At 46.0% G+C, this 16,467-nt stretch overlaps 1 protein-coding gene across 1 annotated transcript in view; it reads right to left on the bottom strand.

Annotated features, from left to right (window-relative positions):
- The window catches only part of LOC109902676 (advillin-like), a 37,003-nt gene that overhangs the window by 19,418 nt on the left and 1,118 nt on the right, over positions 1-16,467 (bottom strand). The window contains exons 4-10 of the mRNA XM_020499284.2: positions 16,027-16,223; positions 15,510-15,618; positions 15,286-15,396; positions 8,658-8,863; positions 6,759-6,837; positions 6,544-6,642; positions 6,258-6,411 (exon numbers count right to left, since the gene is read on the bottom strand). Of these exons, the coding sequence (XP_020354873.2) occupies positions 6,258-6,411; positions 6,544-6,642; positions 6,759-6,837; positions 8,658-8,863; positions 15,286-15,396; positions 15,510-15,618; positions 16,027-16,223 (955 nt within the window). The remainder of the gene's footprint in view (positions 1-6,257; positions 6,412-6,543; positions 6,643-6,758; positions 6,838-8,657; positions 8,864-15,285; positions 15,397-15,509; positions 15,619-16,026; positions 16,224-16,467) is intronic.

The raw sequence follows: 16,467 nt of genomic DNA on the forward strand, positions 1-16,467 counted from the left end.
GGAGGCAGGGCTTTCTCCTATAGAGCTCAATTTTTATGGAACGGTCTGCCTACCCATGTCAGAGACGCAAACTCGGTCTCAACCTTTAAGTCTTTACTGAAGACTTATCTCTTCAGTGGGTCATATGATTGAGTGTAGTCTGGCCCAGGAGTGGGAAGGTGAACGGAAAGGCTCTGGAGCAACGAACCGCCCTTGCTGTCTCTGCCTGGCCGGTTCCCCTCTTTCCACTGGGATTCTCTGCCTCTAACCCTGTCCGGGGGTATCATCGGATGGGGCCACAGTGTCTCCTGACCCCTCCTGTCTCAGCCTCCAGTATTTATGCTGCAGTAGTTTGTGTGTCGGGGGCTAGGGTCAGTTTGTTATATCTGGAGTACTTCTCCTGTCCTATTCGGTGTCCTGTGTGAATCTAAGTGTGCGTTCCCTAATTCTCTCCTTCTCTCTCTCGGAGGACCTGAGCCCTAGGACCATGCCCCAGGACTACCTGACATGATGACTCCTTGCTGTCCCCAGTCCATCTAACCGTGCTGCTGCTCCAGTTTCAACTGTTCTGCCTTATTATTATTCAACCATGCTGGTCATTTATGAACATTTGAACATCTTGGCCATGTTCTGTTATAATCTCCACCCGGCACAGCCAGAAGAGGACTGGCCACCCCACATAGCCTTGTTCCTCTCTAGGTTTCTTCCTAGGTTTTGGCTTTTCTAGGGAGTTTTTCCTAGCCACCATGCTTCTACACCTGCATTGCTTGCTGTTTGGGGTTTTAGGCTGGGTTTCTGTACAGCACTTTGAGATATCAGCTGATGTACGAAGGGCTATATAAATACATTTGATTTGATTTGATTCGATTTGTTACATTAGTTTGAGATAGCCTAAACTTTAGGCTATTTACTGTATTACAAAAGTAATATTGAATTGTGTTTGGCTGTGTCAAGCCTACTCCCGTTGTCCCGCTCCAGTGATCGATGGAAGCAGCAGAAAATCCAAGCATCTCCCAGAATGTCGTTGAACAGGCACACCTAATCCGGCAACACCACGACCAACTGGCGCAACTGGGTACGGCTATGAATGAGGTCCTCTGCGTTCTCCAACGCCTTGACATCACCCGAGGGGCGTCATCTACAACTAGCCAGTCCCCCAGCCTATCCAGCAGTCCGCCCAGGTCAGCGATACCCGGTTGTCCTCCTGGACAAATATGACGGGACTCCATCTAAATGCTGTGGCTTTCTACTCCAGTGATCCCTCTATTTCTTCCATCAGACGGGAGACCACTGAGAGGTTTGAGGTTGCCATGTAATTTCCCTGCTGACCGGACGGGCGTTGAAGTGGGCCACGGACGTCTGGGAGAGAGAAGAGGAGGATCTGGGTTCCAATGAGAGGTTCATGGCTCTGTTCAGGGTGGTCATCGATCATCCACCGGAGGGCGGACAGGGAGGTGAGCGACTACTCCAACTTCAGGAGGGTGCCTAAACCGCTGCGGAGTAGCTTCAACAGTGTCCGGTGCGTCCCAACCAGGGATCCACGAGGGCAGGGGAACAGCCCGGTGATCAACCGTCTCCCCGGGTAGGCGTGAGTATTCCATCATCATCACTTTCCACCAAACGCTTTCTGGTTTCAATTTCACTGGCTGGCTGTCCCTCATGTATTGTTCTAGCGAACTCTGGTGCCACGGGGAATTTCATTGACAAGGCCCTTGCCTCCTCCCTGAACATCACCTCATACCTACTCTCCTCTCATTTTTCAGTTCAAGCACTGGATAGTCGACCACTTGGATCCGGGACAATCACACACATCACAACACCACTCAGCATTACCGAGGGGACCCCTGCACCACAAAAGCCTTCCCTTCGTCATCATTGAGGCACCCGTACACAAAGTCATCCTCGGCCTCTGTGGCTTCAACTTCACGACCCCACCATCTCCTGGTCGAGGATGGAGATCTGGGCACCCAGATGTCGGAATACCTGCTTCCTTTACCCTGTGGTTCCACGTCAGTTGAGAGTCCTGTGGTTCCAGGTCAACATCCCAGAGGCTTATCGGGATCTCCAGGACCAGCACCACCTGTCTCTCTCCGAGTCGTCCCTGGGACTGTGCCATTAACCTGCTAGCAGATACTGTGCCTCTGCGCAGCCGCCTCCACCTCCTGTCAATGGCTGAAACCAAGGCTATGGAGGAATACATCCAGGAGACTCTCCGACAGTGTTTCATTCACCCCCAAACAGTTCTGCGGGGCCCGTTTTCTTACTAAACGGGACCTGCGGAGTGCCTACAATCTGTTCTGCATCCGGATGGGGCATGAATGAAAAACAGCCTTTAGCACGATGTCTGGGCACTACAAGAACTTGGTGATGCCTTGTGGATTAGCCAATTCTCCATCGATGTTCCAGGCATTCGTGAACGAGGTGTTCTGGGACGACCTCCTGGAGAACCATCTGTACATCAAAGCGGAGAAGTGCCAGTTCCATCAGGCTGCTGTCTCATTCTTGGGATACCGGATCAGCCCGCAGGGAGTGGTTATGGATGAAAGGAAGTTTGAGGCAGTCAGGTAATGGCCAGTCCCAACCACCATAAAGGGACTACAATGGACTACTGCCGCTTCATTAAGAACCTCAGCTCCATCGCCTCTCCTCTCAACTCTCTCCTCAAGTGTGGCCCCCGTAAGTTGGTGTGGAGTCCTGCAGCCGATGAGGCCTTCCACCTACTGACGGGGCATTTCACCTCCGCCCCGATTCTGAAACAGCCAAATCCTACGCCCTTCGTGGTGGAGTTGACGTGGGTGTGTGGGCTGTCCAGTCACAACGCCTAGGTAACCCACAAAAATGTTACTACTACAAGAGTGCGTACTACTAAAAAAAACTGTCTCCTGCAGAGAGGAACTATGACGTCGGCGACTGGGAGCTCCTGGCGGTGAAGCTGGCACTAGAGGAGTGGAAACACTGTCTGGAGTGCGCCAAGGACCCATTTCTCATCCTCAAAGACCATCGGAACCTGAAGTACCACCAAAGCCGATGCCCTGTTCCGTCTCCACGATTCAGGACAGGTTCCTGTCCAGAGTGCGCCCATCATTCCGCCCTCCCGAATCGTTGCCCCCATACATTGGTACATAGACGTGGACATCCGCGAGGCTCTGGAGAGGGAACCAGCGCCTGCTACTATTGACCAGGGCGCACACATCCCTTGCCGCTGGACACCCAGGTATCACCTGCACCATTCCATTCATCTCCACTAAGTACTGATGGCCCATTTTGGCACAGGACGTTGCCCGCTACGCAACTCCTGCTCCATATTTTCCCAAACCAATTCTGCCCGGCACGCTCCAGCAGGGAAACTCCTTGCCTTCCAGTGCCTCAGCCTTGGTTGATCTCATCTGTCCTTTGATTTCATCACTGATATCCCCTCTTCAGATGATTTCACTACGATTATGGTTATTGTATACAGATTCTCTAAATCCTGCCGATTTATCCCTCTCTCTAGTCCTCATACCGCTCTCCAGGTCGCTGAGGCACTGTCGCAGCAGGTCTTCCGACACTATAGCCTATGGAGGACATCGTCTCCGACCGTGGCCCCCAATTCACGTCACGGGTATGGAAAGCCTTCATGGAGAAGCTGGGTTCATGGTCAGCCTCACTTTCGGGAACAGGCCTCAGTCCAATGGGCAGGTGAAGAGGATGACCCCGGAGCTGGGGAAGTTCCTTAGGAGTCACTGCCAGGACCAGCAGGGGGAGTGGTCCTGGTTTCTTCTCTGGGCAGATTACGCCCAGAATTCACTGCATCACTCCTCCACCGGACTGACCCCTTCCAGTGTGTCCTGGGAAATCAGCCAGCCCTGGCTCCTTGGACACCAAGGCAGACCGAAGCTCCTGCTGTGGACGAGTGGTTCAGGTGCGCAGAGGAGGTTTGGAACAATGCCCACGTGAGACTCCAGCACGTTGTCCACCGCCAGAAGGAGTAGGTGGACCGCCACCACAGTGAGGCTCCCGTGTTTCATCCTGGTGATCGCGTCTGGCTCTCCACCAGGAACCTCCCACTCCGCCTGCCCTGTAAAAAGCTGAGCTCCTGATTTGTGAGGCTGTTCAAGGTCCTCTGGACGGTCAATGAGTTAACTATAGATTACAGCTCCCCCACTAACTACCGGATCTCACCCTGTTTTCATGTTTCCCTCCTCAGGCCGGTGGATCCTGGTCCCCTGGCTGGTTCCTTCCCCCGCGACACCCCTCCGCCTCCCCTGGACATCGATTGGAGCCCTGCCTATGCCTTCAGATCCCTCCTGGACTCCCAACGTTGTGGGGGTCAGCTCCAGTACCTGGTTGACTGGGATGGGTACGGCCCAGAGGAGCGCTGTTGGGTCCTGGTGGACGACATCCTGGATCCCAACATCATCCGGGATTTCCACCTCCGGACCAGCACGCCCTTCGCTCTCGGGGTGATCCCCCTGGATGGCGTCGTCCTGCGGCTGGAGCTGTGCGTCAGGAGGGGGTTACTGTTATGCTTACTCCCACTCCGGCACTCGATGTCGCCGGTCTGCTGACCACTGGTCCTTGCAACCCACATTACGCACACCTGCTCCCCATAGTTATGCACTCCTGGACTTCATCAGTATCTTGATTACTCCACCTTTATTTAGTCCTCAATAGCCTCAGACTCCAGGCAGTATTGTTTTTGTTTTCATTCCCAGTACGCTTTTCCAGTTTTGTATGTCTTCATTTTCTTTGTTATTAAACTCACCAACTGCACTTACTTCATGGCTCCGTGTCCGCGTTACAGGTTGACATGGCAAATTAATAATTGGTGTGTTGGATTCATGTCTATATCTCAACCAATAATCAAAGTTTGAGAATAGGACTAAATCAAATCAAACTTTTTTAAAGTGCATTTTAAGTTTGATTCGATTTAGTCCTATTCTTTAATTAACTTTGGCTTCTTGGTTGAGATGGAGATGTGAATCCAACATACTAATGATTAACTTGAAGATTACCAAACTTTAATCAACCAAAGTTTGAAACCCTAGGCATATACAGTACCAGTCAAAAGTTTAGACACACCTACTCATTCAAGGGTTTTTCTTTATTTTTACTTTTCTACATTGTAGAATAATAGTGAAGACTTCAAAACTATGAAATAACACATATGTGACTCACCACCTGGATTCGGTCTTATGTAGCAAAATTTGAAATTGTGTTTTTTACATTGGAGAAAAGTAGAGACTCAGAGCTACAAAATGGTTTATCATAAACTGCATTTTTAAGGAACAATGGGAAAGTAATTATGCTTTGAATGTTGATAAACTTTTAAACTCACTTTTGAGAAAATGGCCTTTGAATGTTTTGGTATCTAGTGAAGAGCTCTTCTTTGTTTACACACATTCAGCATCATTTACACCCTCTTAAGCTTTAGCCCCACTCATCTCGTTTGCTCTCTGAGAGTTCAGAGTGCACACTTGACACTCTGGCCGATGATTTGTTTACCTATGATTAACATGAAAACAGCCTAACCAGTTCTATTATGGAATCATGTAGTAACCAAAAAAGTGTTTAACAAATAAAAATGTATTTTACATTTGAGATTCTTCAAAGCCACCCTTTGCCTTGATGACAGCTTTGCACACTCTTGGCGTTCTCTCAAGCAGCTTCACCTGGAATGCTTTTCCAACAGTCTTGAAGGAATTCCCACATATGCTGAGCACTTGTTGGCTGCTTTTCCTTCACTATGCAGTCAAACTCATCCCAAACCATCTCAATTGGGTTGAGGTTGGGAGATTGTGGAGGCCACATACGTTATTTCATAGTTGAAGGTCTGAAGTTGTTTCAAAGGTACAAATTCAGCATACTTTATACAAGTTTTGTATATGTTGAAAATTGGTTTCAATGACGACAATTCCATGGTTCACCCTTTTTTATCAAATGCATTTTCCATGTAGATTCCACGTCACAATAAGTTGACAAATTAGGTTGAAACAATGTTGATTCAACCAGTTTGTGCCCAATGGGATGTAATATATTGTCATTAAGTATTTAATTGTAAAGGCTGGTGGAAATGCTCCTCATAGAAGGTTCTAAGAAGAACATTTTAAAGATGAAGGGGTTCTCATAAGAACCGCTCAAAGAGGGTTCTATCTAAACCTTTAGATAATAAAAGGGTTATTGGCTAAACGATTTATAGAGGGTAGTAGGAAGAACCCTTATAATGGGTTCTAGGTAGAACCATTTAGAGTTTTTCTAATGATTGATTTGCTTCTGTTAGCTAATATAGAAACACATACCCACTCTCCCCACATTGTGTGTCTTTCCCAGGCCTACAGTCTGGTCCTTCACACTCCAGCTCTGGAACAGCTGCTTAAAGAGGGCCGACTCGGCCCCGTCATTCACTGTCTCCACGTTGGTGGTGGTGGAGTAGTTCTTCAGCTTAATGAACTCCTGTTCACAGAGGCAGGAGAAAGTTTCAGAGTCTTCCCATCAGATACTGCAACTGGTATTTGACACACAAAACTCAACTATGGCTTATTTTTTGTTACAGTATGTACAGTATGTGTGATTTCTTGTACCCACCAAAGCTCTGGAAAAGGCAGCCTGTCTCTCGGCCTTGTTGGCTCGCTTCCCCTTCCACACAAAGATCTTCACCCCTCCCTGGTCTAGGAAGTAACAGTCCTGGAGAAAGATGAAGTCACATGAGGTAATATGTATAGCTTGGGAGCAAATTACTCTTTATAATGCCGAGATCAAATTATGTCCGACTTGTACAGTTTGCTGCTCTGCAGACTCACATCATGATTTAACAGGTCCTGAACCAGTGGCCTGGTGGCAACTTCTGTGACTTTCATCTGGCCCTCAGCATTAGACACACTGTTGGGGAAAAGACATACAGTGCATTTGGAAACTATTCATACTCCTTGACCTTTTCCACATTTTGTTACAATACAGCCTTATTCTAAAATTGATTAAATCGTTTTTTCGCTCATCAATCTACACACAATACCCCATAATGACAAAACAAAAACAGTTTTTTGGACATTTTTGCAAATGTATAAACTGAAATATCACATTTATATTAGTATTCATACCCTTTACTCAGTACTTTGTTGAAGCACCTTTGGCAGAGATTACAGCCTCAAGTCTTCTTGGGTATGCCACTATGAGCTTGGCACACCTGTATTTGGGGAGTTTCTCCAATTCTTCTCTGCAGATCCTCTCAAGCTCGGTCAGGTTGGAAGGGGAGCTTCTCTGCATAGCTATTTTCAGGTCTCTCCAGAGATGTTCGATCAGGTTCAAGTCCGGGCTCTGGCTGGGCCACTCAAGGGCATTCAGAGACTTCTTCCGAAGCCACTCCTGCGTTGTGTGCTTAGGGACGTTGTTCTGTTGGAAGGTGAACCTTCGCCCCAGTCTGAGGTCCTGAGCACTGGAGTAGGTTTTCATCAAGGCTCTCGCTATACTTTGCTCAGTTCATCTTTACCTCGATCCTGACTAGTCTCCCATTCCCTGCCGCTGAAAAACATCCCCACAGCATGATGCTCCCACCACCATGCCTCACCGTAGGCATGGCCAGGTTTCCTCCAGACATGACGCTCAGGCCAAAGAGTTCAATCTTGGTTTCATCAGACCAGATCATCTTGTTTCTCATGGTCTTAGAGTCCTTTAGATGCCTTTTGGCAAACTCCAAGTGGGCTGTCATGTGCCTTTTACTGAGCAGTGGCTTCCGTCTGGCCACTCTACCATAACGGCCTGATTGGTGGAGTGTTGCAGAGTTGGACGTCCTTCTGGAATCCCATCTTCAAAAAGGAACTCTGGAGCTCTGTCAGAGTGGCCATCAGGTTCTTGGTCACCTCCCTGACCAAGGCCCTTCGCCCATGATTGCTCAGTTTGGCCGGGCGGCCAGCTCTAGAAAGAGTCTTGGTTGTTCCAAACTTCTTCCAATTAAGAATGATGGAGGCCACTGTGTTTTTGGGAACCTTCAATGCCGCAGACATTTTTGGTACTCTTCCCCAGATCTGTGCCTCCACACAATCCTGTCTCGGAGCTCTATGGACAATTATTTTGACTTCATGGCTTGGTTTTTGCTCTGACATACACTGTCAACTGTGGGACTTTATGCAGACAGGTGTGTGCCTTTCCAAATCATGTCAAATCAATTGAATTTACCACAGGTGGACTCCAATCAAGTTGTAGAAACATCTAAAGGATGATTAATGGAAACAGGATGCACCTGAGTCTCATATAAAAGGGTCTGAATACTTATGCAAATAAGGTATTTCTGTTTTTAATTATTTATACATTTGCAAATATTTCTGAAAACCTGTTTTTGCTTTGTCATTATGGGGTTCTGTGTGTAGACTGATGAGGAAAAAAAATATTTAATTCATTTGAGAATAGGAATGTAACGTAACAAAATGTGGAGAAAGGGTCTGAATACTTTCCGAATGCACTGTATTTACTAATGAGTAAGTATGATTTAGCCTGCGTGCCAGTCGTGCTATCATGCAAACATGGTTTGGCTTGAAAATTAGCAATGGAATTGACATGAGCACAAACACATCTGGGACTAGGCTAAGTATTATTTAGAAAGAGTATAAAACTTTGTTAAGTTCCACTTTCTTTGCAATAAATGCCTGAAACAATTCAAACAGGCAAAAAGACAGGACATCTGGACATGGCCCTCAGCCACTCACTGGTACAGAGTAAGCTGAGCTTTCTGTTGTTGGTCCGCTGTTTCATCAGGCATTCCATTGAGAAGCTTGGAGGTCCGTTGCCCCAGGATGCTAATAAGGATCTCCATCAGTTTAGAGGAGTTCCCCTCTGTGTCCCCTTCTATCACTCCTATCTCCGCCCGACCCCCTCGCTCCCGGTCCCGAATGTCTTTAGCCAACAGCATGCCCTAAGAGTCATTGCATGTAAAGTTAGAGGTGCGTGACATGGATTGATTTTCTGTGATTCTAAAACGTTAATTCTAATGTGTTTCTACTATGGGTCTCTTCAGCCTATCTTTAGGGGAGTGAAGTGGATTTCCCTTCAACTACTCTTGATTTATTGAGCTACCAATGTGGAATTAGATTCCTTGTGTCACTGGTAGAATGGTAGGTGCAATAAGATTACATTCTCATTGGGCACACACTGATTGAATCAACCTTGTTTCAACATCATTTGTCAACCTATTATGAAGTGGAATCTACGTGGAAAACTCAATTGGATTTGCAAAAAGTCATCAAACAGTACTGTTTTCACACCATTTCAACCAGCGTTCTAAACATTTCAATGAGGGTAAAACTTTAAAACTTAAATACAATGACTTAACCTGACTAACAGGTTGTTACATCAATTTAATTTCAACATAATCATCAGAACTACAGTGTATTCGTTAAGTATTCAGACTCCTTAACCTTTTCCACATTCTGTTACATTACAGCCTTATTCTAAAATGGATGAAATTGTTTTTCACCCTCATCACTCTACACACAGTACCCAATAATGACAATGTTTTTAGACAGTTATGCAAATGTATTAAATATATCACATTTACTTAAGTATTCAGACCCTTTACTCAGTACTTTGTTGAAGCACGTTTGGCAGTGTTTAAGGCCTCAAGTCTTCTTAGGTATGACGCTACAAGCTTGGCACCCCTGTACTTGCGAGTTTCTCCCATTCTTCTCTGCAGATCCTCAAGCTCTGCCAGGTTAGATGGGGAACGTCGCTGCACAGCTATTTTCAGGTCTTTCCAGAGATGTTCGATCAGGTTCAAGTCCGGGCTCTGGCTGGGCCACTCAAGGATATTCCGAGACTTGTCTCGAAGCCACTCCTGTGTTGTCTTGGCTGTGTGCTTAGAGTCTGTATCCTGTTGGAAGGTGAATCTTCACCCCAGTCTGAGGTCCTGAGCACTCTGGAGCAGGTTCTCATCAAGGATCTCTCTGTACTTTGCTCAGTTCATCTTTCTCTCGATCCTGACTAAACTCCCAGTCCCTGCGCTGAAAAACATCCCCCAGGCATGATGCTGCCACCACCATGCTTAACTGTAGGAACGGTGCCAGGTTTCCTCCAGACGTGACGCTTGGCATTCAGGCCAAAGAGTTCAATCTTGGTTTCATCAGACCGGTGAATCTTGTTTCTCATGTTCGGAGTCCTTTAGGTGCCTTTTGGCAAACTCCAAGCAGGCTGTCATGCCTTTTACTGAGAAGTCGCTTCCGTCTGGCCACTCTACCGTAAATGTCTGATTGGTGGATTGCTTTAGAGATGATTGTCCTTCTGGAAGGTTCTCCCATCTCCACAGAGGAAGTCTGGAGCTCTGTCAGAGTGACCATCGGGTTCTTAGTCTCCTCCCTGACCAATCCCCCGATTGCTCAGTTTGGCCCGGTGGCCAGCTCTAGGAAGAGTCTTGGTTGTTTCAAACTTCTTCCATTTAAGAATGATGGAGGCCACTGTGTTCTTGGGCACCTTCAATGCTGCCAACATTTTTTGGTACCATTCCCCAGATCTGTGCCTTGACACAATCCTGTCTCGGAGCTCTACGACTATTACTTCTACCTCATGGCTTGGTTTTTGCTCTGACATGCACTGTCAACTGTGGGACCTTATATCCTGTAGACGTGTGTGTCTTTCCAAATCATGTCCAATCAATTGAATTTACCACAGGTGGACTCTAATCAAGTTGTAGAAACATCTCAGGATGTTCAATGGACACAGGATGCACCTGAGCTCAATTTTGTGTCTCATAGCAAAGGGTCTGAATACTTATGTAAATAAAGAATTTCAGTTTAGTTTTTTTATATACATTTTCAAGAAATTCTAAAAACCTGGTTTCGCTTTGTCATTGTGTGTAGATTGATGAGGAAAACATTGATTAAATGTCTAAGAATAAGGCTGTAACGTAACAAAATGTGGAAAAAGTCAAGGGGTTTGAATACTTTCCGAATGCACTGTATATTGCTATTTAATTTATAATGCCCTTTTACATAAAGTCCCACTAAACCTAACATCTTTACTAAACTTTGGACATGTGAGTTACCATACCCGGTTTCAGGGATGGCTAACTCTGGAAATTAATTTGGTCTCTATTGAGTTACGTATATCAGCTTCTAGTTTTCTTGCACATTATTTGTGGAACAATCTTCAAAATGTTCTTAAATTTGTATTTATATTTTGATATGTGTATTTTTTGTCATTTCTGTAATTCAGGGCTCATCTATAAAAGAGACCTTGATCTCAGTATTTTTTAAATTTTTTATTTCACCTTTATTTAACCAGGTAGGCTAGTTGAGAACAAGTTCTCATTTGCAACTGCGACCTGGCCAAGATAAAGCATAGCAGTGTGAGCAGACAACAAAGAGTTACACATGGAGTAAACAATTAACAAGTCAATAACACAGTAGAAACCAAAGGGGGAGTCTATATACAATGTGTGCAAAAGGCATGAGGAGGTAGGCAAATAATTACAATTTTGCAGATTAACACTGGAGTGATGAATGATCAGATGGTCATGTACAGGTAGAGATATTGGTGTGCAAAAGAGCAGAAAAGTAAATAAATAAAAACAGTATGGGGATGAGGTAGGTGAAAAAGGGTGGGCTATTTACCAATAGACTATGTACAGCTGCAGCGATCGGTTAGCTGCTCAGATAGCTGATGTTTGAAGTTGGTGAGGGAGATAAAAGTCTCCAACTTCAGCGATTTTTGCAATTCGTTCCAGTCACAGGCAGCAGAGTACTGGAATGAAAGGCGGCCAAATGAGGTGTTGGCTTTAGGGATGATCAGTGAGATACACCTGCTGGAGCGCGTGCTACGGATGGGTGTTGCCATCGTGACCAGTGAGCTGAGATAAGGCGGAGCTTTACCTAGCATGGACTTGTAGATGACCTGGAGCCAGTGGGTCTGGCGACAAATATGTAGCGAGGGCCAGCCGACTAGAGCATACAAGTCGCAGTGGTGGGTGGTATAAGGTGCTTTAGTGACGAAACGGATGGCACTGTGATAGACTGCATCCAGTTTGCTGAGTAGAGTGTTGGAAGCCATTTTGTAGATGACATCGCCGAAGTCGAGGATCGGTAGGATAGTCAGTTTTACTAGGGTAAGCTTGGCGGCGTGAGTGAAGGAGGCTTTGTTGCGGAATAGAAAGCCGACTCTTGATTTGATTTTCGATTGGAGATGTTTGATATGAGTCTGGAAGGAGAGTTTGCAGTCTAGCCAGACACCTAGGTACTTATAGACGTCCACATATTCTAGGTCGGAACCATCCAGGGTGGTGATGCTAGTCGGGCATGCGGGTGCAGGCAGCGACCGGTTGAAAAGCATGCATTTGGTTTTACTAGCGTTTAAGAGCAGTTGGAGGCCACGGAAGGAGTGTTGTATGGCATTGAAGCTTGTTTGGAGGTTAGATAGCACAGTGTCCAAAGACGGGCCGAAGGTATATAGAATGGTGTCGTCTGCGTAGAGGTGGATCAGGGAATCGCCCGCAGCAAGAGCAACATCATTGATATACACAGAGAAAAGAGTCGGCCCGAGAATTTAACCCTGTGGCACCCCCATAGAGACTGCCAGAGGACCAGACAGCATGCCCTCCGATTTGACGCACTGAACTCTGTCTGCAAAGTAATTGGTGAACCAGGCAAGGCAGTCATCCGAAAAACCGAGGCTCCTGAGTCTGCCGATAAGAATATGGTGATTGACAGAGTCGAAAGCCTTGGCAAGGTCGATGAAGACGGCTGCACAGTACTGTCTTTTATCGATGGCGGTTATGATATCGTTGAGTACCTTGAGTGTGGCTGAGGTGCACCCGTGACCGGCTCGGAAACCAGATTGCACAGCGGAGAAGGTGCGGTGGGATTCGAGATGGTCAGTGACCTGTTTGTTGACTTGGCTTTCGAAGACCTTAGATAGGCAGGGCAGGATGGATATAGGTCTGTAACAGTTTGGGTCCAGGGTGTCTCCCCCTTTGAAGAGGGGGATGACTGCGGCAGCTTTCCAATCCTTGGGGATCTCAGACGATATGAAAGAGAGGTTGAACAGGCTGGTAATAGGGGTTGCGACAATGGTGGCAGATAGTTTCAGAAATAGAGGGTCCAGATTGTCAAGCCCAGCTGATTTGTACGGGTCCAGGTTTTGCAGCTCTTTCAGAACATCTGCTATCTGGATTTGGTTAAAGGAGAACCTGGAGAGGCTTGGGCAAGGAGCTGCGGGGGGGGGCGGAGCTGTTGGCCGAGTTTGAAGTAGTCAGTAGCATGGCCAGCCGTTGAGAAATGCTTATTGAAGTTTTCGATAATCATGGATTTATCAGTGGTGACCGTGTTACCTAGCCTCAGTGCAGTGGGCAGCTGGGAGGAGGTGCTCTTGTTCTCCATGGACTTCACGGTGTCCCAGAACTTTTTGGAGTTGGAGCTACAGGATGCAAACTTCTGCCTGAAGAAGCTGGCCTTAGCTTTCCTGACTGACTGCGTGTATTGGTTCCGGACTTCCCTGAACAGTTGCATATCACGGGGACTATTCGATGCTATTGCAGTCCGCCACAGGATGTTTTTGTGCTGGTCGAGGGCAGTCAGGTCTGGGGTGAACCAAGGGCTGTATCTGTTCTTAGTTCTGCATTTTTTGAACGGAGCATGCTTATCTAAAATGGTGAGGAAGTTACTTTTAAAGAATGACCAGGCATCCTCAACTGACGGGATGAGGTCAATGTCCTTCCAGGATACCCGGGCCAGGGAGTATGACTCCCTGATAAAATTAAGGTTAAATAACAAATACATGTCTGACACTTACAAAATAAATTGACAATAAGAAGCTTGTGGGAGCTGTTTTGCTAGACTTCAGTTCAGCTTTTGACATTATCGATCATTATCTTCTGCTGGAAAATGTACCTGTTATGGCTTTTTATCCCCTGCTATATCGTGGATTGAGAGTTGCCTGTCTAACAGAACACAGAGGGTGTTCTTTAGTGGAAGCCTCTCCAACATAATCCAGGTGGAGTCGGGCATTCCCCAGGGCAGTTGTCTAGGCTCTTTACTAATGACCTGACACCGGCACTGAGTAAGGCCTGTGTGTCGATGTATGCTGAATACTAAACATTATACGCGTTAACTACCACAGCTCGTGAAATCACTGCCACACTTAACAAAGAACTGCAGTCAGTTTTAGAATGGGTGGCAAGTAATAAGCTAGCACTAAACATTTCAAAAACTAAAAGCATTGTATTTGGGACAAACCATTCACTAAACCCTAAACCTCAACCAAATCTTGTAAGGAATAATGTGGAAATTGAGCAAGTTGAGGAGACTAAATTGCTTGGTGTAAGCCTGGATTGTAAACTGTCATGGTCAAAGCATATTGATGCAATGGTAGCTACGATGGGGAGAGAGGTCTGTCCATAATAAAGCACTGCTCTGCTTTCTTGACATTGCTATCAACAAAACAAGTCCTACAAGCCCTAGTTTTGTCGCACCTGGACTACTGCCCAGTCATATGGTCAAATGTGACAAAGAGGGACATAGGCAAATTACAGTTGGCCCAGAACAGAGCAGTACGGCTGGCCCTTAAATATACACACAGAGCTGACATCAATGACAGTCTCTCATGGCTCAAAGTAGAGGAGAGATCGACTGCATCACTACTTGTCTGTTCAAACGACTAGCACACAGCTCAGACACCCATGCATACCCCACAAAACATGCCACCAGGGGTCTCTTCACAGTCCCCAAGTCCAGAACAGACTCCAGGAAACTCACAGTGCTACACAGAGCCATGACTACATGGAATTCTATTCTATATCAAGTAACTCATGCAAGCAGTAAAATCTGATTTTTTAAAAACTGGTAAAACGACACCTTATGGAACAACGCCGCAGACTGTAAAGAGAGACACACACACAGGCACACACGCATAAACACACACGCTAGCACTCACACTACGCACCTGTACAGTACATTGTAATATTGTTGCATGGTGGTATTATACTGTATGTAGTGGTGTAATGATGTTATATGACGTATTGTTTAATTTTTCTATGCAATTTCAACATATACATAGTTCTAATGATTATGTTAAAACTAGATTGATGTAACAACCTGTTAGTCAGGTTAAGTCATTGTATTTATGTAAAGGTTTTATTCTAATTTCAATGTTTACAGCGCTGATTGAAATGAGATGAAAATGGATGACTTTTCACTGATGACTTTTTCAAAATACAAATGTGTTTCCCACATAGATTCCACATCACAATAGGTTGACAAATGACGTTGAAACAACATTGATTCAAATAGTGTGGGTTGACTTTACTGTTGGTGCACTCCTTGAGAACAGCATTTGCACATATCATTACCGTACCTTGAGCCTCTCCTGTCTGTTGCTCTCTGGTCCATTCCACTGAATGATGGTCTTACCAGAGTCCAACAGAAAGACATCCCCAAGATTGAAGCTTTCCCAGCTCATCTCTACCTACAGTATGCAGGAAATTGTGCAAGATATATTACAAGTAAAATTTCAGGCATTATCAGAGGCACCTCCTGTTGTGTTCCACAGAATGACTTCCCCCTGTATGTGTTTCTCACCTCCATGGCGCTTATCCTTTTCTTCCCTTTCACATGGAGCAGTCTCTGGATGTCATAACTGTTAGTCTCTGTGTGTCTCATTCCTGACGCCACCCCACCCTTCTTATAGCTGTAAGGGGCGGAGAGGTAAGTAGGCAAAACAATCAATCTCTTGCTTTTATTACAGTGCATGGTCTTTTTTATATATATCAAATAAAATGTTATTTGTCACATGCACCAAATACAACAGGTGCAGGCCTCATCATGAAATGCTTAGTTACAAGCCCTTAACCAACAATGCCGTTCAAGAAATAGAGCATTTGCTCTAAAATAAAATGTGTTTGAGATTGCACACTAATCACCATTGATAACTACGCTCATTTCCCCAAACTACACCCACAGAAGAATTACCCTTAGTGCTTCAGAATAAGATCAGAATGAGAATACTGAACAGAGTGTAATGATGGGATTGCTCTCTCTCTCCCTGTAAGCCTATAAGGTTAATGTGGCTCCCTGGCTGCTCTGCAAATAGACCTACATGACCCCTTGTTTGAAGTATCCTCGGAAGGCATCAGACTCATAGTTCTGGACCTCACGGTGCTGGACAGGCCCTGATCCCAGGAACTCATCCAGCTGGATGGTGTAGACGGCGGCCGCACCCTGTTCATCCTGACTGGACTGGGAGCCGATCCAGTAGTGGATGTCATAGATCAGAGAGCTGCCCACTTTCTGGGTCTGAGACAGACAGGGGGAGATAGAGAGATTGGGGGGGGGGGGGGGGGGGAGCATGGAGGGAGAGGCAGACAGACAAAAAGACAGAGATGGAAAGAGGAAACATCACATAGAGCATTGATAATCATGTAGCACAGACTCCAAAGCAAACATAATCTATAGTGCAAACACACTGATTCACTCCAGGGCATTTAGCTAAGTCATAACTCCCTAATTCAACAAATGAATGTGCTGACATGACACCCCT

Source organism: Oncorhynchus kisutch, linkage group LG1 (genome assembly GCF_002021735.2).
Source record: "Oncorhynchus kisutch isolate 150728-3 linkage group LG1, Okis_V2, whole genome shotgun sequence".
Taxonomy (NCBI): Eukaryota; Metazoa; Chordata; class Actinopteri; order Salmoniformes; family Salmonidae; genus Oncorhynchus; species Oncorhynchus kisutch.